The sequence below is a fragment of the Populus alba genome, chromosome 6 (genome assembly GCF_005239225.2).
Source record: "Populus alba chromosome 6, ASM523922v2, whole genome shotgun sequence".
NCBI lineage: Eukaryota > Viridiplantae > Streptophyta > Magnoliopsida > Malpighiales > Salicaceae > Populus > Populus alba.
This window is the reverse complement of record NC_133289.1, coordinates 2,336,612-2,361,583: the sequence shown is the minus strand read 5'-3', so window position 1 is coordinate 2,361,583 and position 24,972 is coordinate 2,336,612. Positions and strand designations below refer to the sequence as shown.

The 24,972-nt window shown below is 37.2% G+C and overlaps 4 protein-coding genes across 5 annotated transcripts; 2 read left to right on the top strand and 2 right to left on the bottom strand.

The window, feature by feature from the left end:
* The first annotated feature begins 379 nt into the window (after window positions 1-379).
* LOC118052988 (uncharacterized) lies at window positions 380-6,306 on the top strand. Of its 2 annotated transcripts, XM_035064097.2 has the most exons (12): window positions 380-568; window positions 671-705; window positions 796-877; window positions 984-1,062; window positions 1,620-1,816; window positions 2,054-2,110; window positions 2,512-2,671; window positions 3,217-3,433; window positions 3,772-3,879; window positions 4,818-4,943; window positions 5,070-5,121; window positions 5,542-6,306. In XM_035064097.2, the coding sequence occupies exons 1-12, from the start codon at window positions 461-463 to the stop codon at window positions 5,692-5,694; spliced, it is 1,374 nt and encodes a 457-aa protein (XP_034919988.1). In that variant the 5' UTR covers window positions 380-460; the 3' UTR covers window positions 5,695-6,306. The 2 variants fall into 2 exon arrangements, with proteins under 2 accessions (XP_034919988.1, XP_034919989.1); XM_035064098.2 differs by lacking the exons at window positions 380-568; window positions 671-705; window positions 796-877; window positions 984-1,062 and adding an exon at window positions 1,269-1,377.
* A 1,213-nt stretch (window positions 6,307-7,519) lies between these two features.
* Window positions 7,520-9,876, top strand: LOC118052986 (probable E3 ubiquitin-protein ligase RHC1A). The gene is made up of 2 exons (XM_035064095.2): window positions 7,520-7,680; window positions 8,598-9,876. Exon 2 carries the CDS (start codon window positions 8,705-8,707, stop codon window positions 9,629-9,631), a length of 927 nt encoding a protein of 308 aa, XP_034919986.1. The 5' UTR covers window positions 7,520-7,680; window positions 8,598-8,704; the 3' UTR covers window positions 9,632-9,876.
* A 1,383-nt stretch (window positions 9,877-11,259) lies between these two features.
* On the bottom strand, window positions 11,260-13,601 carry LOC118052987 (nascent polypeptide-associated complex subunit alpha-like protein 1). Its single transcript, XM_035064096.2, has 4 exons — window positions 13,425-13,601; window positions 12,786-12,870; window positions 12,067-12,194; window positions 11,260-11,954 (listed from the first exon to the last, which is right to left on the bottom strand). Exons 1-4 carry the CDS (start codon window positions 13,485-13,487, stop codon window positions 11,622-11,624), a joined length of 609 nt encoding a protein of 202 aa, XP_034919987.1. The 5' UTR covers window positions 13,488-13,601; the 3' UTR covers window positions 11,260-11,621.
* Window positions 13,602-14,644: 1,043 nt separating this feature from the next.
* LOC118052984 (transcription elongation factor SPT6 homolog) lies at window positions 14,645-24,067 on the bottom strand. Its single transcript, XM_035064093.2, has 17 exons — window positions 23,843-24,067; window positions 23,664-23,747; window positions 23,229-23,364; window positions 22,959-23,034; window positions 22,692-22,842; window positions 22,478-22,607; window positions 22,150-22,396; window positions 21,858-22,037; window positions 21,648-21,770; window positions 21,153-21,539; window positions 20,972-21,079; window positions 20,079-20,858; window positions 18,659-18,800; window positions 17,403-18,574; window positions 16,853-17,062; window positions 16,176-16,650; window positions 14,645-15,593 (listed from the first exon to the last, which is right to left on the bottom strand). Exons 1-17 carry the CDS (start codon window positions 23,871-23,873, stop codon window positions 15,085-15,087), a joined length of 4,941 nt encoding a protein of 1,646 aa, XP_034919984.1. The 5' UTR covers window positions 23,874-24,067; the 3' UTR covers window positions 14,645-15,084.
* Between the last annotated feature and the right edge of the window lie 905 nt (window positions 24,068-24,972).

Here is a 24,972-nt window from a genome sequence, read left to right as displayed (position 1 = left end):
ATCTTTAAAAGCTTTAGAAAAAATAAATCTCCCAAAACTCTAAAAAAATTCCCTTAAAAGGCTTGAGTTATAAACTACACAAGGAGGAAGTTGCTAGGATAAATGAAACCAACTATCAAGTTTATCCTAAAATTTATTTAGGGATATTTTTCATGAAAAAAAAGTTATAGACGATGCTTCAATCTAAGAAAAGATAAAAATAAATAAATAAATAAATAATTTGGATACTTAATTATAAAATAATAAGACTCTAGGCCCAAACCAGGATTGTGTACGGGCTTTTCTAAATTTTTGGGTTCCTATTTCTAATTCTATCCTCGTGGATTTTGGTTCAGTTTTTTTTTTTTTCTTATTGTATAAATAGCAATCCAATAAAAAAAAACAAAAAATTACTTCAACCAAAAACAATAGATTGGTAAAAGGATTCTCAATTTCATAGGAGGAGGAAAAAGAAGCAAGGATGGGAGAAAATACAGTGCCTCAAGCTTCTTACCATTCAGCATCAAGTCTATATAGCAATTCAACTGACATTGATACTGCAGCTCAAGATGTACTCCTGCGTGAACAAGTAAGGGTTTTTCTGCTTTCTTTCATCCTCTCTTTTGTTTCCCATCTTTTTTGTTTTTGAAAATTTCATCTGGGTTTGCTTTATTTTCTCTGTTTTTGATAGGAAATTGAGACACAAAGAGTCATTCAAGGCCAAAGGTTGGTGCTTTATTGGCTTAGTGGTAGTTTAAAAAGCAAAATAGAATGGCAATGAAGTGTGAATTGTGTGTGTTTTTGTGAGTGTTTTAGAGATGCAGAAAGCGAAGGTGGAGCACCTTCTAAGGATAATACTGATGTTTTCGGTGAAAGGAGAGACCCTAATGCCTTAAAGGTCTGAAGTTTGAATGTTTTGTGATTCAATGATTGTTTGAGGGTTTATTTTGAGGGATTGTTAATGGGCTGTGCATTTTGTTTTACTGTTATGGATGTTATTGTAGGAACATTTACTGAAGATGGCTACTGAACATCGCTCGGAAATGGCTTTGAAGCGTGGGAAGCCTGCTGGTGCTGACGAAGGTTGATAATGTATTACAATCTTTCTTTTTTTATAGTATATGGTTGCATCTTTATTTTGATTTTGTCCGTCCTGTTTCTGAATATAGAGAGCTTGTTAGTGTGTGTAACCGTAGAGGATTTACTCCTGGAATATTGTGAGACTAAATTTTCTTTCTGAAAGGAAGATGAAGACTGTTGATGAAGTGGAAGCTGGTCGTGTCATTAGTGAGAGTGCTGGACGACAATGGAAACTAAAATGATTGCAGACCTATTAAGGAAGGTATCAGATGATGAGGAAAAACTGGGAATACTTGTACAGACAGTGCATGCAAAGACGTTGATAAAAATCTCAAAGTTTTTGATGGTCACTGAATAAGCTCTTGCTGGTTTGAGGAAATATTTTGACTTGAAAATAAACCATTTACCAATGCTCTAACTAATGGAAGTCAACGTGATTTTTGTTTGAGACAACCATTGGGTTGCTTATGCTTCTTTTTATAGCACATCACTGTGACAACAAAGTGAACAACTCTGGATATTTTGTTGGCAGATGGTCTAATCCGTTTATTTTCTGGCAGATCATGTAGAAATTGGGAACGGATACGGTGTACCAGGTGGAGGTGCATATTATGCTTCTTCAAGGCCTGGCCTCGATAGCGAGTCAGAACAGAAGTCGGCTACAAAGGAACTCCCGGAGTTCCTGAGGCAGAAATTAAGAGCAAGGGGTCTCCTGAAGGATGATACAGTAAAAAGCCATCCATTGAGAACTGATAATGCAAGTTTTTCTTGGTCTTTGAGCCTCCTGTTTCTTTCTTTTTTGCTTCTTCCCATGGCTTTTTTCCCCTACTTGTTTTTTTACTTGGCTATTTTTAACATTTTGGAAATTCTGAAATTTCTCTTCATTTAAACCTATCTTGTGCATCCCAACTATGGTTTATTTTTTTCCAGATGTCTTCCTTTCAATCTATTATTTTAGTCCTTTTACACATGGCCTCATAATTTTGTTTTGCAGAAGTCGGGGACTGGTTCAACTCAAGCTGTTGAAATCCGGAAGTTGCCTCCTGGATGGGTGTGTCTTGATTGCTGTATTATGTTTTTGTGCTTTATTTATCTGTCTAAGGATAAACTGCTTTGCCAATCTTTGTGCATGAGAACTGTGGCATTGGAAATTTTTGGAACCTGCCAAATGCCTACCTTTCCATATCTGGTTTGCTTGTATTAGGGGAATTCAGATTTAGTTTTTGTAGTACTTAATGTTCAGAGTAGAATCCTAGAGAGAGAATTTCAATTAATATGCCTCAAGCACTTCTTAATGCATAAGATATAATGGCAGTGTCTTGACCTTGAACTTCATAAAGGGTTAACGAATTTCAACTTTCTATGAGTATCCAAGTTTTGATGCCCTATGCCGCCTTATGCATTCTTTCCAGCACTTCTTTTATGCTGCTGTGGAATTCTATCTATGATTAGGTGGAAGCAAAGGATCCTGCTAGTGGTGCTTCATATTATTACCATGGAAGCACCGGAAAGACCCAGTGGGAAAGGCCTACTGATATGCCTTCAACCACATGGACTCCATCACCTTTACCTCATTTAGAAGATTGGGTGGAGACATTGGACGAAACTACAGGTATGCCATAAGTATCCAGCTGTATATAAATGAAATGTGAGGCAAAAGAGTAAAGCGGGGCTGGGAGAGGGGAAATATATATAGTCACAGTTTGTAGTTTCCTGAATACCATGCACATAACTAGAGTCCTGCAAGTAGCTTTTTTGGGGGCATTAATGGATTAAATCATGTATTTTCTAGTTTTTCTAAGTTCTAATGTTTAAGTTAAGGATGGTGTTAAGAGACTGCTCGGTTACCAAGCAAAATAACATCTCCTTTAGGTTTGCATTGACATCTTGCTCTCACCCCTAGATTGTTCCTTGTTTTAATATTATACAATTTGAGCTATATCACTTTGAGGTAGATTTTTCTGTGCTTTATCATTTGTTTAATATTCTGTGTGTGGTTAACCTTTGTAAAGTCTGGAACTACAATAAATTTCCTATAAACATGTAGGACTTCACTGAAGAGTAATGGAGATCAGGAAAAGAAATGAGCATTGAACTTATTTGCAGATTTTTTTCCCTTTCCCTCTGTGCTTAAAGCCTTTTGTTTTCCATGTGCAGGTCATAAATATTACTACAATACAAAGACCCATGTATCACAATGGCAGCATCCAAAATCATCACAGCTAGCCTCACAACACTCTTACATCTCATATTCTGGAAATGCTTCTAGTGGGAATCAGGACAGTAGATCATCCGAGCCAAAGAAATGCATTGAATGTGGTGGGTGGGGACTCGGCGTTGTGCAGACTTGGGGTTACTGCAATCATTGCACACGGTAAATCAGCAGCAATTTATAAACTGGGTTCTCTTCCTTTTCCCTTCATATTACTAGTATGCCAAAAAAGAACTGCATAAGCATGTGTTGTGGTTGAAACTCAATTTCATTAAGCCACTATTTCTGTGTTTGATTTTCATGTCTTTTTCCCATAAATTCACATTTGAACATTTTATGGTTCAATCTTCTTATGACACACCTGCTGAAGTTGCAGTTGGTATTGGGAGATTTTTTAAAGTGCATTGCTTAAGACCAAAAAAAGAAAATTGTCTTAGGCAAAGCACGTTGAGATGATTCATTATTTATTTACATATTTTTGAAATGCTATTGGATTGCAGAGTTCTGAATCTACCACAATGCCAGTACATGATGTCCAATTTGAATAACCAGCAGCAGAATCTTGCAAATTCAAAGGGTGATCTTGAAAAAAATGCTCCAAAACAGAGGTACTTGATCTTACTTAAAGTACTTGGAGATCACATCTCGCTTCAATGACTTTGGTTTTGTTGTTGAGTTAACTTTTTGAATGACAATGACCCTAAATACAATTTAAATTCAAACTCTCATGCAATCAACCAAGAATTCTCTAAAAAGATTCAGTCATGGTATAGCTATAAAGAAGAGGTCTTTTTGTTTGAGGAATTAGATTGGGGGTATGTGACCTACAAAGGGGACTGTCAAACCAGGGCCTGTAGACTATGGGTCATTGCTTGGTGCTATAGGAAAGTCTTGGACTTGCAATCACAAGAATGCAGTTTCTAGTCTTGAGAACAGGCACTCAATGCAAAACTGTTAATGAGTTGGGCTATCTCCTAATCTGAGCCAATGACACCTGACATGACCATCTGAGCATGACCGAGTAATTTTCTTCAGAGCGAGTGGAAGTCACCTGAGCTGCAGACTCCAAGGCCATCTGAGCACATGGATACTATATTACTAACTGATCTATCCCACTTTTGTTGGTTTTATTAGGATTAACATTCTAAGCCACAACTCATGCAATGGGAGTTCACATGTGGGTGGGGGGAGGATTAATTCATGCTTGACGCGTTAGTGTCTTGGTGTCTAGGTGATGAAGTCCTGCATTCAGGAAAATTAACCACAGGAAACTATTTTATACTTCTTTGTCTCCCAATCCATTAGTTTGACACTTTCAGTTTAACATCTAACCTGTCTGAGGAAATATAAACCTGTTGGAAGAATAGTCATGTCACCTAATTTAATTGAGATCAAGAATAAAATCAGCTCTTCTGCTTGTTGAATTCCTATACTTCAAACACAGCCTCATTGACAACAAAAGAGAGAAGATAAAGAAAGAGAATCAATAAAATTAAATGCACACAAGTTTATTTGCTTGCATGTGTAATTGATTTTGAATTGCCAGACCCAATTGGAAACCTCCTGTGGGAAAAGGAAATAGAAGAGAGAGCAAAAAACGTGCCTACAATGATGATGATGAGTTGGACCCCATGGATCCAAGCGCTTATTCAGATGCTCCCCGTGGCGGCTGGTATGTGATGAATAGTTTATTTTATGCCCATCACTGATCTCCTCTTTGGACATTTTTTTCTCGATATGTAAACAAGGAGAAGTACTAGAATAGTCTATTAATCTCATCTCTCTGTTCAATCTGCAGGGTTGTGGGCCTCAAAGGAGTCCAGCCTCGTGCAGCTGATACTACTGCTACGGTATGCGAACTTTATTTTTCTTGATGAACTTTTATTTTCCTTTTTCTGAGAGAATTATTATGCTGCTACATATAAAGGTGATGGAGGCTATGCTGGTTCTGGTCAATGCATGTCATAATGTGGCAATCGAGTGATTATGCCTTCCCCTTCACCTGACCTCCAACGTCTTTTTCAACATTGAGATTGTATATTGCAAAATTTTTCTGCTAAATATCACATCACTCAGCATTTTGGTCAGCAATTACATGCTGGAAGTTTTTCCAAGAACATTAAAATTGACACTATGCGTGTACTGATATCCCTTTCTCTTCAAATTCGCACATGTTTGTGCACAGAGATGAAAATATTCATGCTGTATCTGCCTTGTAGCATATATGTATTGTACTCACTTTTTGGTGGTTTTATGCCTCTGATTGTCAGGGTCCGCTATTTCAACAGCGACCATACCCATCACCAGGGGCTGTCTTGCGAAAGAATGCCGAGGTCGCTACACAAACGAAGAAATCCAGCTCTCCTTACATGCCTATATCCAAGAGAGGAGATGGTAGCGATGGTCTTGGAGATGCCGACTGAGGCTCCTTTGTAAACGGAGTTGAATTTTTTCCTTCTGGTGCATTCATCCATAATTTTATATGTGGTGCAGCAGCACTGCATGTTCCCTCTGCATGGAAGAGTTCTCTTCTGCAACATTACTGGAACCACAACAAATAGATGATCGTTCTAGTTCTATAAGTAACTGGGACTTTCTGCAAGGCAGCTTGTTGTATTTGTGACCGGCTGATTGATAGTTTGATACCTCCTAGTCATTTGACTTTTCTTCGACAAATATATCATTTGTTATGGTTAATTAAGCTTGTCTCCAACACAAGCATCTCGAACTGGAAGTTTATACGGGGTGCAAAGGACTTCTGCACAGTTGAAACAAAACGTAGAAAAAAGAGAAGGAACGTCTTCAGTTTCACACATGCTTGAATTTTACACAAGATTTGCTGGACTAGAACTAGCTCGAGCATCAATATCACATAGATTTTGCAGCTTAATTGTGGTTTAGAAAACGTTGCTAGTATTCTAGTGCTTGCCTTGTATCTGTCTTATTAAATTCTCACATGTACGAGTTTCTTAGTGGACAAAAACATTGATGTTAATAAGATAATGTTATCTTCGACAGCATCTTTTCCCCTACAATTATTATGGCAAAAGCATAACCAAGACGAGGAGCAAAAAACAATAAGCCCATGTCCCATGCTAGGAAAGTAGAATTACCTTTTCCTTTGTCTCTTACCAAACTTCTGTCCATATTCCAGAAGTTGTTCATCATGGTGGACCCCAAATTACTAGCTTTCCAAGAACCTATGATCATGCGATGCTCTTGACAGTGGGAAGGAAGGTTCAGTGATAATTTCCATTAGCTGGCCACCAAAACGAAGATTAGACGACAAACAAAGGAATTAATGCAATTTACAAATCTCATTTTTGTCCTAGTAATCAACACTCACCAAGATAAAATAGTTGCTCTATGCTTGGTAAAAAAGCAATCAAATAAATAAATAACTCAATTATTAGCTATCCAATTCTCAACTAATATTATGTTAATATCTCGAGACATCAAAAAATTAGAATAAACATAAAAGATAGAGATAATAAAAGCAGAAAAAATATATTCTTTCGTATTTATTTTAAAATGACATAAATTAATTTTAAAATGATTTTGGAGATAAATTTGTTTTGTATTTCTATCTTGGTCCCCAACCAAATATATTTTTACAATCTTTTGTATCTTTTTACAAAACATTAACAAGATACAATTTAATAATAAAATTCTAAACACAAAACATTGATTTAGAAAGAAAAACGGGCCATTTAGTTTTTTACAAGACAATGGTGGATGATGTAGAACTCAAACAACGCAATTAGCTTATACTAATAATAAAATTGAACATCTACAATCATCATTTACTAAAGAAACAAAATCTAACCAATAGATCTTGTAAGAAATTAACTGTGATAGTTATGAAATATAAATCAATTATTTAAAATATTGTTTTAAAACTTTTTTAATAATTTTAAAAAATATATTTAAAAAAGTATTCAAAACCTGTTTCACTTAAATTTTAACATAATCAACAGGTCGCAAATCAATCAACTCTCGATGGACTCAAAATAACATCTAGATTGACTCAAATTCCAAAAATAAATGACTGAATTAACTCACCAAAAACTACTATCAATTAGAAAAACAAATTTGGAAAATGTAGCATTAAATATTCTTATTATATACATAAATCAACAAAAAGAAAGAGAAGAAATGGTGATGTTAAGTTCACTAACAGCAGTAAGCTACAAATTCCAAAGGTGAAAACATCAAGAAAGAGATGATAGAAGTGACACTTTTGAACAACAAAAATAAATACAGATGGTGTATCACGCACCACGTGTATTTTAGGATAAACAACCCCCATTTCCCTACCAATTTTCACCCTTTTGCACACTCCACTCTAGACTCTACCAAGTCTCTTCTCTCCCACTACTGTGTCTGTTAGATCCATAACTCCTGTTCAGGTAACTTAAAGTTTTCATCTTTGACTAATTCCTGCTTTATTTTTATAGAAATCTGTCAGTTCTTGATGTTACTTGATTGTGATCTTGAAATATATGTTTCCTTTTCTGGGTTTGGTCTGTTCTTTATTTTTTTGTAATGTTTTTTTGGGTTTATGGAATTGGTTGTTATTGATGATTGAGTTTAGGAAATGAAGTAAAGATGGAATCTTTTTAATCTCTTGTTTGATTAAGGGATTGAGACTTATTCAAGTGGAAAGAAAAACTTATGTGAGAAAGGGACCCTTTTTTCTGCCAATTCTGCTATGGTGGATAGTTTATTATATATCTGGATCTGGGTTCTTTTTTTTTTTCTTTTCAGGGGATTTTATTGTATTTTTTTTAGATAATGAATTCACTTAATAATTAGCATTCATTTTATTTATTTTGTGTGTGTGTGTGTGTGTGGACAAATATGTAATTCATCGGCTTCTGATAGAGATTGACTTTCTCTGATAGTTGATTTTAGTTTCATAAGTGTATGCTCGGATAGGCTTGAGAAATTGCTTCATTGCTTATTGTTCGATGAGGTGGCTTTCATTTCCCTCGAAGGCATTATTTACTGTGATGTGTTTTTGTTACTAATCATGTGTATCTATTCGTTCAACGTTAAAATCTGAGTGAATTGTAATTAATAAATGCATGCTTCCTAACCTTTTGATTGTGTTGCATGGCATGGTGAGGAGCTATTTAGAAAGTTGGATAGATTTTTTAGTAAACAATCACCATGAGCAAATGATTAAATAGGGGGCTGTGTCCATAGACGTAGGGATTCTTACTGTTTTTTGGGTGAGAGGACTTTCATATAGTGGTTGAATACTTTATCAGATTGCTTAATAGTAAAAGGTTTATTTTTGTTGTGGTGGTTTTGTCATTGTCAGGCAGTATGCTGTAGGGTAATAGTTATAGCTTGAGGCTTGTTGAGGACGAGAGGTGGGTTTTGTGTTGTGAGCCTTTGCAGAGTGAGGAGAGTAGAGAAGTGGAAAGGATGTCAAGCAGCAGAAATACCCACTGGTGTTACAGCTGCAGGCGGCCAGTTCGACTGCGAGGGCGAGATGCAGCTTGCCCCTACTGCAGCGGAGGATTTGTCCAAGAACTTGATGATATGCATCGCATCAACCCGTTGGATTTTTTTGGAATGGATGGTGATGATGATCATGACAATATGTTTGGGCTCATGGAAGCTTTCTCAGCCTTTATGAGGCAACGAATGGCTGATAGAAGTCATAATCATGATGTTAGATCTAGATCAGATTCAATTCCTGAACATAATCCAGGTTTTGGTCCTCTGTTGATCTTTGGTGGCCAAATTCCTTTTAGGTTGTCTGGAAATGGTGGGTTTGAAGCTCTCTTTTCTGGGTCTCCTGGTGTTGCCTTTGCAAGAGGTAATGCCGGTGATTATTTTGTAGGCCCTGGACTTGAAGAATTGTTTGAACAGCTTTCTGCTAATGATCGGCGAGGCCCTGCCCCAGCAACCAGGTCATCAATTGATGCGATGCCCACTGTTAAGATCACACAAAGGCATCTTCGCACTGATTCACACTGTCCAGTTTGCAAAGATAAATTTGAGCTGGGGTCTGAAGCAAGGCAGATGCCATGTAATCATTTATACCACTCAGATTGCATAGTTCCATGGCTAGTCCAGCACAACTCATGCCCTGTTTGTCGGCAGGAGCTACCACCGCAAGGATCGAGCAGTGGACACAGTTATCAAAGCTCAGGCTCTCGAAGCAGAAACAGCAATTATAGTGGAAGGGAGAATAGTAGGGAAGGAAGACGCAATCCATTTTCTTATCTGTGGCCCTTCCGCTCATCCAATTCGAGTTCTAACCATGATGAGACTCCTGGAAGCAGCTCACCAACCATGCATGAAAACAACCACCAGATGGGGTATTCAGGATGGCCTTTTAACTAGGGATGTTAGTATGTTATAAACACGGTATGTTTTCATTTTCTTTATGATCATGGTACCTCCATTTACAGTTGACTTAATATCTTGGAGTGAGTGGTTTGAGACCTTGAAGTTACAAGTGTGGAGTCTGTTTGAAAGGTAAATCAGGACCTTTCCGTGTCTTCGTTGCAACTTTTACTGTAAATGACTTATCTTCGCATAATCACCTGTGCTTATAATACTATCTGCTTATAATTTTGGTTGTGCCTGATGGTGGTATTGAATCTCCTTACGTGTTTGCACAGATGAACTTGTTCATTGTCATTTTTTTGGTTGCCCACCTCCCTTGTTTCATTAAAGTTGGCAATGGGAATGGAAGATTTTTCTTGTTCTTCTAAATCTGGGTGGAATCATCCACCCAAAATAAAAGATGTTATCCATGAAAAATCTGGGTTGTACTGATTCTTGTTCTTTGAAGAAGGGGTAGAGAAAACTTGGAAATTTCAAGGGTTTTATAATGATGGACAAGCGTAAATTTCATCATGGTGGTTTTTCAAGTTTCACACTATTTAAACATCTACAGAGACCCATCAATGGCAGATATTATTGTGGAAATTAATTCGAATCAAAGGGCAATATAAAGATGTAGTCAGGATTTGGTTTATTCACTCATCGTGCTTCCTGTCCGCTGAATCTGCTGCTTGAAAGGCTATATAGCCCTGTGGTTGTCTTCAATCCTCCCCGTTCTACTCTACTTCCTCCGATTCCACCATTCCTTCTGCTGATTATCCCACTCCATTTTTAACAATTTTACACTGACTGGCAATCTATTTCAATTTAACAGCAACATTATATCCCAATAATTACGCTTTATACTCTGTTAAACTTCTGGTTGCTTTCAAGAATTCTGCTTCTTTATGGTAGCCAATTGTAACCGGGTTGTACTTTTTTTCTTCCCAGCAATCAAGTTTCAATTTTAAGGGGCTTGTCATGGGAAAACGAGGTCCTTGGATCCTTTTTTTCTTAAATATTAAATAATAATAAAATCACAAAAAATAGAAAATAATTTGAAATGATCATTAGCATTTATGAAAAATTCAGTTGAGAAATACCAAAATATTAATTATTTTAAAGGGTTTTTGATTAATGATAAAGATACGGGAAGAAAAATTTTGTTAAAAACAAAATAATTTAAGGATAAAATTGACTAAATCAATGGTGCATGTCTCAATGTATCACAACTCCAATAGTTCAAGAAAAAAAAATGCCATTAAACCTGAACCTCTAGGGAGGATGACGGACAGCGGGAGGCCCTTTTCCAGCCCTAAAGGAGAGAAGAGATTTGTTACTGGAAATGACTTTCTGCATTTCCCGTTAATAGATGCCTAGCTGCTGGGAGCGAAAGTAACCGGAGACCATGAAGCCACCTTACGGAGCCTGCTTTCTAAAACTAATCGAGTAATTTTTTTTTTTTTGTTGGTCTATGCCCCAACTTTTACTATTAATGACTATCTTTTTCCATGTGTGTTTGTATTTAAAAATATAATTGAGCTACGCTTCAGAAAAAAATTGGATAGTTTTGATAGGTTAATATCAAAAATAATTTTATATGCATAAAAAAATTAATATAAGTAGAGAAAACACTTCAAAAATAATTCTAACTTCCAAACAGGCCTTTGATTACTTGTGATTAATGAATAGTTCTAGGTTACAAAGTCGCATGATGGTGCATCAGCTTAGGTTACTTTCGCCAAAAGAAAATTTTCCTGGCCTGCAAGACTGTCCAGTGGCATTTGGTTGGCTACACCAGCAGCAATTCTTGCACTTGATGCATCGTTACCAGACTATGGAACGCTTTCACAAGCAAACCACGCACCATAGATACATTAGTCTTTCTCACACAGAATTAAAAATGCAGAGAACATGAGACACATATTCAAATCTATAAGCTCAGTTCACCAAATGTCAAGGGAAGTTTGAGCAGCAGAATTAAACACTGTATGGCCAGAACAACTCAGTTTGTTAATTCCATGATGGCAGTAACGATATCACCATCTGCAGACTTGAGAGCTTTCACAGCCTTTGATCTGGAAACCCCGGCTTGTGTCATCACCAACTCAATATCCTTGGGCTCCACGCCAGTCTCGTCTACATCTTCATCATCTTGAGCCGTGGACGATGGCTCAGGCTGTGATGCGGACGTACTTGGATTAGGTGCCTTGAACTGCTCAGCAGCCTGGGTCTGTAGTTGGGAGCTCAAGTCCTCAATCTTTGCTTCCCCAAAGACAATGTATGTGTCTGAATTGGGGCTCTTGAAAACATCAGGTTTTGAGATAACAAACATGATCTGATAAGCAAAACCATAGCACACAATAATGCATTTCAAAGATTTATCAGAACCTAAGGTAGAAAAGGGGATTAATCAATAATGACAATATGATGAGAAGTTAAACGCTTACATTCTTGCTCTTTTTTACTGTAACTCGGCTGACACCTGGGAGTGGCTTCATTCCAAGTTTCAGCATTGCCTTACGACTCTTCTTTTCACTTCTGCTCTGCTTACCCCGGCCGCCCACATCTCCTTTCCCTGCCAAAATCAATAACCCTGAGTCAGTAAACAAATCATACCCAACATCCAATATTAAAGTGTCATAGAGCATGGATTGCAGATCCTCTGTCATTGTTTTTCTCTGGCCACCATAATATATATCCAGCAACTTCGTATAGTTCAAAATGTTCAAAAACTTTGACAAGTGCAAATTTGCTTATAGTTCCAGAAGATGCATGGTCCACTTTATTAGATGGCTAGTTCAATAACGGTAGGCTCTTTAAAATTTCATAACACACTGCCATTAATACTAAAACTTGTTTCTAAGAATACTCCAATAAATCCAAGATGATGTTGTTCTTTACATATGAGCTAACATATAACCCTCCGATAAAAATCATTAAAATATATGCTGTGTCTGCAATACTTCCCAATAAAATCATGTGATAATGCCTCAACCATGGATGCTTAATGCAATTTATTTCACACCTAAGCCATGAATCTAAAGTTATCACAGAGGAAAAAATGCCAGCCTCTGAATCAGACTAGCTCTAAGCTCTGTATATTGCAGTAACTTTGATTCATTGCACAAGAAGTGAACATCCAGATTCATAATTTAACACTTCTCACCTTCATCATCCTTGTCATCATAATCTTCGTCATCCTCATCAGATTCATCCTCATCGTCTTCGTCCTCAACTGTAGGCTCACCATGCTGCAAAAACACAATTCCTGAAGTTCAAACACAGTGCAAGAAAAAAAGTGCATCTGTATGAATCAGGTTCTTGTAAATTCCAAGTATCATCATCCACTTGAAAATCAAAATGCACTACACTTATTGATGCACGAAACAACCAAAAAGTAAAGGTATGAACAAGAGATACAAAAGAAACTCTTAAACATTAAAAAACCTTTTCATGCATCCACAAAATTCCCATACTTTCAAAGGATTCACTAAATCAAGCTATCTAACGATACTTCGAAAACTCATACTAGGTCATGCATGCTGATTTTAAAAGTTCAAATTCCAATCTTAAACAGCAGCAAACATAACAAAACCTCAGTTTCTCAAATCACATCAAAAAATTTAGCAACTGGGTCATTTCCCTTCCGTTTATTCTCACAAAAATAACTCCCAATCTTTTACTTTCAAAGTAAGAATTAACACAACTCAGTTCATTTCAAGAAACACAAAACACTAAACAGAGCAAAAGAAAATAAAACAGCAGCGAGAGATAGATGGAGAGAAATGGGAAGTGATGGGATTACTTTGAGTTCTTGTTGTTCAAGATGAGCAGCAAGGAGTTCTTCTTGAGACTGAGCAGTCGTCATCTTTTCTTTCTTCCTTTTTTTTCCCCTTTACTGTTGTTCGGACAAGAAATGGTTCTGTTCTTACAAACCCTAAACTAAACTAACCCAAACACCGACAACGACTGTTGAAACTTGAAACCCGTTTATATAATAGTACCAAACTCTTCGGGTCATCGGACTTAGGTTCTGTTTTTTTTAAAAAAATGCTTTTTAGTCTTTCTTGTTTTTAGTGTTTCTTATATTTTTATATTTTTCAGGAGGGAAATTCCAATGGGAAGTTAATGACTTGTTTATTTAGTGTTCTGGTTTTTTTATTAAAAAAAAAATTTGTTTGATATTGTATTATTTTTTATAGTTATGATTTTTTTTAAAAAAAAGGTTAATTTCTTTTTCACAAATCATTGTTTTTTTTAGTAAGATTATTTTTGAAAAAATTCAATAAAACTCATATAAAAGTTAAAATAAAATATAATTTCATCCACCACACTCCAACAAACTCTTACTTACAATTAAAATAAATATTCTTTTTCTCTAAATTACAATTAAAATAAATATTATTTTTTAAGATTAAAATTGAATTTAAATAGTTCAATATGGGCCATTAATATCAAGTTAAAAACATTGATTTCTAACAATCAAGTAGCAGGTTTACTAATGTAAGGGGGTGTTTTTTTTTAATTTAATTTTTTTTTAAATTTTTTTTTTTTTATTTCATGATCCCCAATTATATGTTTAGTATTAAAGTCTAGGGTATTTTTGTTTTAAAAAATATTAAAATATTTTTAAAATTTTTAGCAACAATATATTAAAATCATTAAAAAAAATACACTAAAAAAATACCAAATTAATAAATTTTTTTAAAATAAAACATACTTTAAAAAAACAATCAAAAACAAAAATTACCGCAAATCACTCAAGCACTTGCAAGCACGCATGCTTCCCTTTCATCAAGAATTTAATGCTAGAACATCTAACTAGAACACAAGAAAGTAAATAGGGCATAGATCAGAGGATCACTAGCTGAGGTAATTTTGGCTGCAGGGAGTCATTCCCATAACAAAATAACATAAAAAAACAGTAAATACAGGTTTACAATTCTTAAAATAAATTAAAACTAACATGTATAAATTAGAAAACCTGAAAATAAAAATTAAAAAAAACAATAAAAGTCCCAAACAAAAGAGAGAAGATAAATTTATTAAACATAATATTTAATTTCTTAAATTAAATTGAAAAAACTAAAAAATAACTAAAAAAACAAATAATTTTTTCTACATGATAATAGTTATATGTTGTGCAATATATTCAAGGGTCCTTCCACCTGCCAGAAAATGCTGTTGGAAGAACGTTGCCAGGTTCTACAGCTTTCACCAGATCCCTAGAGCTACGCCGTTACCTCGGAAACTTGGAATGGACTAGTGTTTGACTGCTTCACCAACCACCACCACCTCCTGACCATCCATTGTCGGCTTGTGACTATTAAGAACATCTCTTGGGAGCAGTACCGGGAGTTCAGAACTCCTGTTGTCAGTGGCCCCACTACCATTTTCTTGACCCCAGTCACCACCGCCATTGCCACCAGTACCCCCAGCTACTTTGTGCTGCACCTTTTTAAGAGTTATTGCCCCCACCCAGAATTCTCATCGTTAGTGCTTCCACCACGACTTCCATGACCAGAGTCACTACCATTGCCATTTCCACCTCCAGCAGCACCCCATCCCCTTTGTGCTGAATCTCTCTTCGAGCTAGTAGCACCCCGCCCAGAATTCCCACTATCGGTCCCACCACCAGTTCCATGGCCCCACCCACTATTATCACCACCACTAGCTCCACCACCCCAACCATTTCCACCACTGCTTGCACCAGTTCCCCAGCCACCAGGAAAAGCTTCCCTGCCAGGTGAGTTTTGGACTTTGGCTCCTGGGAAACTGCCCCAGCCTTCATCACCATCCTTGGTTCCTGAATCCCATCTGGGCTTATCATAACCAGAATCCCGCCTTTCATTGCCACTATTACTTCCGCCGCCATTGTTATATGAGCCACGACCACGTCCTCGTCCACTGTATGGTCTTGGTGCCCCACTCTGGTGACCATCTCGACTACCACCACTTCTATAATCATTTCGACCTGTAAAAATGAAACATGGAAGAGCATTTAAGATTTTTACATTAACAGAAAATAGAAAGAAGACCAAAATCTTGTAGTAAGCTTGTCGAGAAGACAAAAGCAAAATATGGATGACAGCCTAAAATGATCATTAGATCTGAAATGGATCGGGCACCTCTAAAATCTGCCAAAACAGCTTGGAGACCTGTTGTACACCCAGAAATCTTTAACCATCAAACAAACAAGTGTGTTTAGCAACATAAATGGTTTAGTCTGCCATATGGACCCCTATTTTCATCAAGATCTGGGTAACTCCACATGAAGGGGTAATCCCGGAGAATTCAAGTTCCACCAGGAGTGAAATTTAATGGACACAGAAATGCAAGGTTGGAAAGTGCACAAAGAATTTCATTAGATTTTCATACTAGAATTTAGTGTATCTAACTCTAAGTCTGGTATGCAGAGGTCATATAAGAATGAAAGAAAAACCCATGCAAGCACTGTTCAACCAAAGCCTTCAGCAAACTGAACATGCTACAAAGTGATATCTTAGATGGTTTGCTTCAACATATCGGACGTCCACCCTGTTTTTAAATGCTTTACCTGTCCTGGAACCTGGACCAGAAGAACGTTCTCTGTCAAAAGACTGCCCTCTCCGACCACCTTCATAGGTTGAACCACCCCAGGAAGAGCCCCCGGTTGCAGGGCTTCGCATTGGGACCATAGCAGCAACTGACCTAATTGATGGTGCTGATTCATGCAAAGAATCATCTATATGCTTTTGAAAATATGCCACCAGCCGATCAATGTCCTCAAACATACGCTTTCGGAACTTGAATCCCTTGGGATATAGACCAACATACTCGTGATGGGGATTTGTACTCCTTATATAAGTGAGAATGAATGTGCCTGGGTGTTCATGACAAATGCCAAATGCATAAACTATCCTAGTAGGCTGTTGTGATTTCTCAATCCTAAGGAGCTCATCAACTTCTGCTTTGGTGCCACTTCTGAACTTGCGATAACTTAGCATTGCCTTTAGGTAGCTCACCAAGGGATCAACATAGCGGTCCATTACCTACATCCAAAAGAAAGTCAACACCTATCTAGATATTTCACTTAGTAAAGAACAAGAGAACACATGCCTATTCCCTCGCCAAAAAATATACAACGAGCAACCACAAAACATCTCGTTCTTTTTTATTTCGATTGAGGCAATAATTACATGAGCAACTACAAGCGAAACCTTTGGTTCAAGAAGCTGAAATAAAAGAACCAACCTCATCCAAATCCTCAAATGTGTCCTCCCCAATTTTCAATGTCTTCCCAATACGAAGTACACTCGTGATATCTTTGTGTTCCTTCCCACCTTCAACTATATCTTTGTGAGCATAAACTCCGTTGTAAACTTTAAGAGTTAGAGTTAAATACGATGGCCCACGAGAACTAGGACGAATAATACTTTCTCCAGGATCCTTGTCAGATAAGAACTGCAAGACAAATTATTTAAAGAAAAAAAAATACTTAGATTGAACACAATTATTTGTAGAAAACAGAAACAACCCAATTTTAACGAAGCAAATAATTATCAAAAAACATGAAATCAAAACCCAAACTGCATTTTCAGAGGACAAAGTAAATCCAAAGTAAAATCCAAGCCGAGGCCCACCAATGAAGAGGATTCACACAACATGGTAGAGAAGAAATATAATGGAAATCGTCTTTTTGGAATTCTAATTAAACCATATGAGAAAAGATGATCTTCACAATCCAATCGATCTACCAAACATTTGACTAACAGTATACAAGTATAAGGCATCAAGAAGATACCTCCATTGCTTCATCAGCCGTTATATTCTGGAAGCGTGGATGAACAATCATCCTAGGCTTAAAATGTTTCTTTGCAAGCTCCCTCTCTTTGCGAACCTTCTCCTGCTCACTCCTCAGACTGCTCTGGTCTTCATGATAATAGTGATCAAGGTTTCGGGCCAGCTGATATCGGTTATTTCTCATCTCACTGTCTTTGCAAACAAGGAACACTTGATATCTATTCTTTTGAATTGATTTTATCTTGCAAGTCAGTATATCATCTTCACGCAGCTTGTCGGACAACTCAGGTATATCCCTCCAATCATCAGTGTAGTCCTCCTTCGTAAGAATCCCAGTCAGACCAGATTCCAATGCACATATTGCCTTTCCACCTTGCACCCTGCGAACTGTGGCTTGTACAATTATCCCTTCAGCAAGGGTATCCTCGGTTTCACCTGAAATCATATAAAATTCCTCATCCTGGGTTGGTTCTTTATACTGTTTACGCCAATCTTGGAAACCTTGTATTAATTCCCTTCTTATATCCATGAAAGTCTCCTTCTTGTTTTCCCGCTTCTTGTCTTCGAGATACTTATCGAAAACAAATGTTTTCAATAAATTAGGCCGCTCTTTAACATACTCTATTGCCATCTCTAGTGCATCATCATCATCATTTACATCACCACTGTCCTTTTCATAAATGACTTTTGCCAACTCCTGTGCGAGACCATAGGACTCTGGATGTATCCTTGTATCATCCAACACGTCAATGAACTGGCTGCTGCTAGCAGCAAGGCCACTTCTCCGGACACGCAAAAATCCAACAGCATTGACAAACACCTTTTTACCAAGACCATGAGCTGTCACAAAATCCTTGCGAGTGAAAATCGCTCCAGTTCTTACCAGAGACCTCTGCAAAGATGCTGCCTTTCTGGGTCCAAGCCCAGAGATGAATTGTAAAGGAGCAAATAACCATTCATGGCTTGTGGCCAAATTAATGTCTAAGCCCACCTGGTTTGTGGCATCTACCATGACTTGTTCAATCACCATGTATTTATCATCAGGAGTGAGAAAGTTCTCCAAAGGATTTAGTTTCCAAGATAGAATCTCCCTAGCTGGTCCACATAGCGTTGCAACCATAGCCAAGGGATTTTGTAGATAACGGCCAAGAGCAACAGCACGTTTAACAATGCCTAACCACAAAAGAGGAGACAGGGTTAACTGCATGCATAATGGACTTGAAAGATCAAAAACAGCAGCAAGACAATATATAATACCTGACTGCCCAGGTAGTTGATCAGAAGAAATCCGAGAATTTTCATAAAGACGAGGGAGAGACTCGTCCCCATAGACAATGCTCAGTTCATCCATCTCATGTCCAACATCTCTAGGATTTTCCTCCACCATTTTAAAAATAATCTGATAGTGGCAGGATGAAATAAAATAAGCACCAGTAGAGCAAACTAATGAGCAACGTGAATTACTATAAATGACAACTGCATATGCTCAAGCACAAAGGAACTCCTCGCAAAATCAAGTAAAGGTTGGAGCATAGCAGAACCAGTGATGAGCTACAATTAAGCTTTGAAAATGTCAACAATGGAAACAGTGATGAGAGAAGGATGGATAACAAACGAAAAGATCCTTCTTCAGGAACAAAAGAAACTAAGCAAAAATGGTACAGCAGTTTTCTAAAGAAACATCTCTAAAGGACTCTGTAGCATGACCCTATAAGGACCTAGAATTCCACTCTCATTAAACTCAAAAAACAGGACAAGTATGGCAAATGGAAAAAAATAGGCCAGCAACAATAGAGCTTCGCCAATAAAACAAGTACAGAAAATACCCACAGCCTTGATAGCAGGAACTTCCTGCTGCCAAAAACATCGCAGGGCCGAATATTAGCACATGCAAGGAGAGCTATTGTTAAGAAAAATAATAGATTAAGCATTTTTCCACCACCTTTAACAATATGTAGTAAGCTTGTTATCTTTTCCACTAAGCTTATTTTCAAACAGGTTGCAGGCACTCCTCAAAAATGAGTTGCACTGTGTTTATTTTTTCAAACAGAATAAGGCCTTGTTAATTGTTATGGTTCAAGACTTCATATCTTTTGCTTTTTACAACATAGTTGTGCAGATCTTAGCTCCAACTCAAAGGCTTAGAAAAGAGAACATCCTTAGTGGTTATCCCATCTCAAGATCTATCAAGAAAACCCATCAATTAAATAGCAAACAGAAATATCCAAAAAGGTCTGTCTCAATCAAGAAGATGTGAACTTGTGATAAAACTTCTGTGTGGTTTTCATAGAAGGCCCAGCTGATCACATGAATGGATATATGCCTCATTCATGGCAGCACACTTTGAAATAGATCACTGTGCTTGAATGAGTAGATACTGTGGAGAGATTTCTCAAGTGTAACAGCCGAATAAAATCTAGCAGTGCCGAATAAAAAACAACTGTGTTTTTTAAGCAATTAATGCTGCCTAACACCTGGTAGCATCTAACTCTGCTATGTTTGAGGCAGCAGAAGCCAGGAATTTTTGTTCATGTGTAAAAGACAGCACCTCAATTACTCTATACAGTAATATAAAAATATAATGAATAAGTTCAGTGCACCCACAAGTCACAGCATCTGACTCCAGATTTATTTGCAAAAAACACCAAGACTCAAGAATAAGTTGGTAATTATTTACCTCGTAAATGTCATCCTTCAGTTTAGTACAAGACAAGTGCACAGCTCCAAGAACAACCACGTGTGGCTGGTGGTCTGTCATAAATTTCAGAACACGTTGCTGATCATTTTTCTTGCGTTGCTGATCATTAGCATGCTGAGATCGTAAGGTAAGGGACCCAGCGTAAAGTACATCTAAAACCTCCCCAGATGAATCTAGCATCACAAAAGTAGTTGCTGGCTTTCCAGGACCCCAACAGCAAGCCATAACCCTAGGTGCAGCTTCATCATCCATGGAAATATCACTTTCTTTCCGTTGATATGGGCCCACAGAGACTTTATTCCAAAAAACCTTCCCATATTCCCAAAGCAACCGGTTTTTAGCTCTACTTGTCAACAATGACCTAGCCTCTTTCTCCATTGAAGGCAACAAAAAAGCAAAGAGTGCATCCTTCAGTATCAAACTCCTTTGCTCATTCCACAGTTGAGCATATTTACTAACACCAATACTCAGGTAGCGACCGTTACAGTCATCAATCAATTGATCCATAACTTTTTGTGGAAGCTTAATAGTGACTTGAAGAAGTTTCTCCTCTTCAGCTTTCTGGATAAGGAGCCACTGTGCATCCTCAAACTTCTTGACTGGCTTTTCACGCAACCACTTGATACCTGCAAACTGATGGAAAGAATCTATAGCAGCTTTCCCATCTGATGTTGGACTTGTAGACACTACAGCCTTGTCCATAAAAATTAAACGGACATATCTCCTGACACAGGGCTCACAACTTATCTCAACTGCAGCCTGAAAGAATCCACACAAAAAAATGGTTTGGAACTTGACCTCATGAACAAGCATATCATCGAGCAGAACTTTTTGTAGTTGCAAGTGTAGAAAATAAGAACATCAATCCATACCATGTGCCTAGCCCCTTTAAGAACTGTTTGGGGACTTTCAAACATTGCACATGTAAAATTTGAAGCCATCTCCTCTGGTGTTTCCTTGGCATCCTGCAACTCGTCCTCCTAGAATCAAATGAAACGATAAAGTTATGCATCCATAAAAAACATCAATGATCACTAGCCTAGGCAAACTCACCATCTTTAATAAAGATAACTGCATTCCCAGTTGCTCGGCACTGTACCCAAATTTGCTTGCAACTTCCCATAGGCCAGCTTTACTACAGACACTGTATTGTGATCTCCGCATGGGCCTTTTGTATTGTCCTTCATCCACGACAACCTCACCAGGAGGAAAATGCAGGTTAAATTTTGCATCAACATCATCAACCTCTCTTTCCGATTCTGCAGTCTTGAGTGATTTAAGAATGGACTCAAACAGCTGCTGGTTTAAATTGAGTCTCGTTTCATCATATATCCGTCGAGATTCTTCTTCAAAGCGCTTATTGTAGTAAGCATTGAGGGCACTCTTTCGTTTCTGAAGAAGTAACCACTTCCTGTCCAAGTCCTGGATGGCCCAAAGCACCTAAAGGAACCATGTGCATGTTTAAAACATATATTTCTACCATAGCTCTTGATGTATGAGCTTCACTCTGCGACAAATAAAGGTGACAATCTCATGATAAATTATTACCTTGTGCCACTTGAATGTGGGAATTCTACCAGTGTCATAAGGATTTTCATCATCTTCATGTTGCTCAGTATCTTTCAACAGGCTTAAACACTCTTCCTTCCGATACATAGCAATGAAGGGAATCTAAAATCCAGAATGGAACACCAATGGAATAAGGTGAAAATTGGAACAGAACATCAAAGTTCACTTACAAAAATAAAATATACTAACATCTAACTTCTGAATGTGATGTAATTCCAATAAACGGGTGACATCATCCTTGTTTATAAGCAGTCCACTCTCCGCAAACAAAGGTAATGTTCCACTTGCAATCTGACTATAAATCCAGTTGCTCTCCTCCATTATGCTGAAATCATCCAATGGAGGAGGACCAGTGCTTCCCTCAGATACCTAAGAAATTAATAGATAAAAAAAGCAAAGAACAGATGCCAACATGAAGACAACTGAGAGGGGGGGGGAAAAAAACAGTAGTATATTCTCAAAAGTAGACAAGTCACAAAACCTGCATTCTTTCTGGAATATCAGTCATCCGGATCTGATCATCCTTCTCAGTCATGTATTTTTCAGAAAGGACAGTTGGCTCAAATTCATCTTCCAGTCTCCTTTCTCTCCACTCACCAGATTCTAACCCTTGCCTGCGTATCTGTATGAGTTCATCAACATCACCAAATATTTCTTGAGCTTCTTGCAAGGCAGAAGATGAAACTCCAGATGCCTGCTGAGATTTCTTTTTCTTTAGTTTCTTGCGTCTACAAAATGAGCAAAATAATTAAGAGACACTTATAAGATAACATAAACCACACACACTGCATGGGTAATGGAAACCATACCTCACTAGAGTTCCATCATCATCATCTTCATCCACAATAAAATCAGCCATCTCATCCTCGTCACCAATGTCCGCATCCTCTTCCACTTCTTCTTGCTCCTCCTCTTCAGGCATATCCTCAAGTGGAACCCCTGTGGTAGAGCATGATTACAATGACAAGCATTCAACATACAAAATACCAATAATTGGAAAAAACAAGTGCAAGATGTGCATGCCTTCATCATCACCAAATAAGCTGCGCTTCAGTTTCTCCTCAGCAGTTCGACCACCTTTACCACTTCCATCAAATTCGTCATCGGAAAGCCCATATCGGTCCTCATCTGAATCCCTCTGAGCTTTCTTCAAACGCTTAAATTTTTTGCTATCCTAACAAAAATTTTAAGCAAAGCCCACATAATTATAAGCCAAACTATTCACCCATACAAGCAGTGCAAGAATTAAGCTGCAGTGTTATTGGTGCCAAACATGACAAAGCTCACAACCTTTGGCCGATGGTGATACACATTGTTGTCTCGCAGGAGCTCGTAGTCATCTTCATCGAGTACATCCTCAGCTTCTCTAAGGACATTGAAACAGCATCATGGACACCAATAACCCCATTTTTTTTAAATCACAATTTACAATAAAACAACCCATGACTCTTTTCTCCATCACTCACAGTCACAAATATTCCTATTCCATATATCAAAAGAAATAAAAGATTATAATACCAAAAAACTAGAAAAACACAACAAAAGTAAAGAAAACCCCACCTTTTCTTCTTTTTCTTCTTCTTCTTGTGCCTCTCTTCGTCGCTATCTGCCCTATCCTCTTCTTCTCCCACCTCTTCTTCCTCCTCGACATCATCCACTATAAAATCATCTTTCTCATATTCATCCTGCCCTTCTTCTGCACAAAAACCACAAAACTAAATCACACACCCTTTACCGCAACTCATCACTTACATTCCAATGAAAACACAAACCCAAACCCACTATTTTTTCCTTTATCCTTGCCACAATTCATCACTTCCATTCCAAAAAAACACAAACCCACTTTTTTTCCGGTAAAAAAAAAGTTAATTCCCCTCAAACTAAACACTTAGAAAAAAATAAAACCAATTACCCCAAAATTTAACTAAAACCAACTCGAAATAAACCCTAAAAACTCTAAAAACAAAAAAAACAAAACTTTAAGCTAATGCAAACCATCCTCGTCGTCGTCGTCGTCTCGTCCAATTCTATCTCCATCAACTGGCTCTCTCTCATCTTCGTCTTCTAACTCCACCTCATCTACAAAAATCACAAACCAAACCACGAGCAGCAAATGCGTTAGTGAGTAACAAAATTGCAGCAGTTTTCAGGGTGAAAATAGCGATTTTCCTCACCTTCTTCGTCAGAAACCACGTTTTTTCCCATGCCGATTGATCTGATTGAAGAAAAATCGAAAATTATGGCAAACAGAGAGCCAAAGGAAGAGAAAATTGAGAGATTTGGCAGTGATAGCGAGGATTGAAGAGTGAAATTAGAAACGAAATAGAAAAAAAAACGCGAAAAAAAAAATTACAGATTTCCGTTGCTTGGGTTTTATGTAATAGTGAACTTGTTGGGCTCTTTGTGGGCTAACCTTTTTTTTCAACTTTTGAGGTCTTTCCATTATTAAACATGATCCGGGGTTGACACAGCATACGGTCCGGGTTAAGGATTAAGCAAATTATTCCAAGTTAAAAAAACAATTAATTGGATTCTGACTGGTCATTGGTTAATTTACTAGATAAATCGGCTAAACTCCATATTGATTTTTTTTTTTTCAGGTCACAGGTTTATTTGGTAGGGCGGGTTTAATAGCAGTGGCTTGGGCTTAGATCTTTCTTTTTAGATAATGGGCTTAGGCTTCGCTATAAGAAACCAGAGAGGCCCACGGACTAGCCCGATACTGATTATGCTTATCATTCGAGGCAAGATAACACGAGATACGAAGATGTCGCAAGACAGGGCACGGCTGTTGCTACGGAGAAGGAGAAGGGAGAATGATTATGTTTTAAAATGTTTTTTATTTAAAAATATATTAAAATAAAATTATTTTATTTTTAAAAAAATTATTTTTAATTTAGCATAAAAAAAAATAAAAAAATCATCACAATTTTAATGTGTGGCGTCAAAAAAATTTTAAAAATATTATTTTAATATATTTATAATTAAAAAAAACCGAACATTAAAATCTAACAGAGATCACGTTGAGAAGTTGATATGAGATGTGTACTTTTATAAATTCATGAATCACAGAGAAAGACAGGAAACTAATAAGACAAATTGAAGAGATAAATGCGAACTAATCCTTTAGATGATTATGATTTTCTATTTGGATATTCTATTGATAAGTTATATCAACTTAAAAAAGCTACTTCGGATACCATTGTAAAATTTTTGTGATTAAAATTCATCTTAAATGCCTTTTTTTTTAGTTATTTTATGGTTTAAAGTATGTTTAAGTAAGATTATAGTTGTTGTTGCTTTT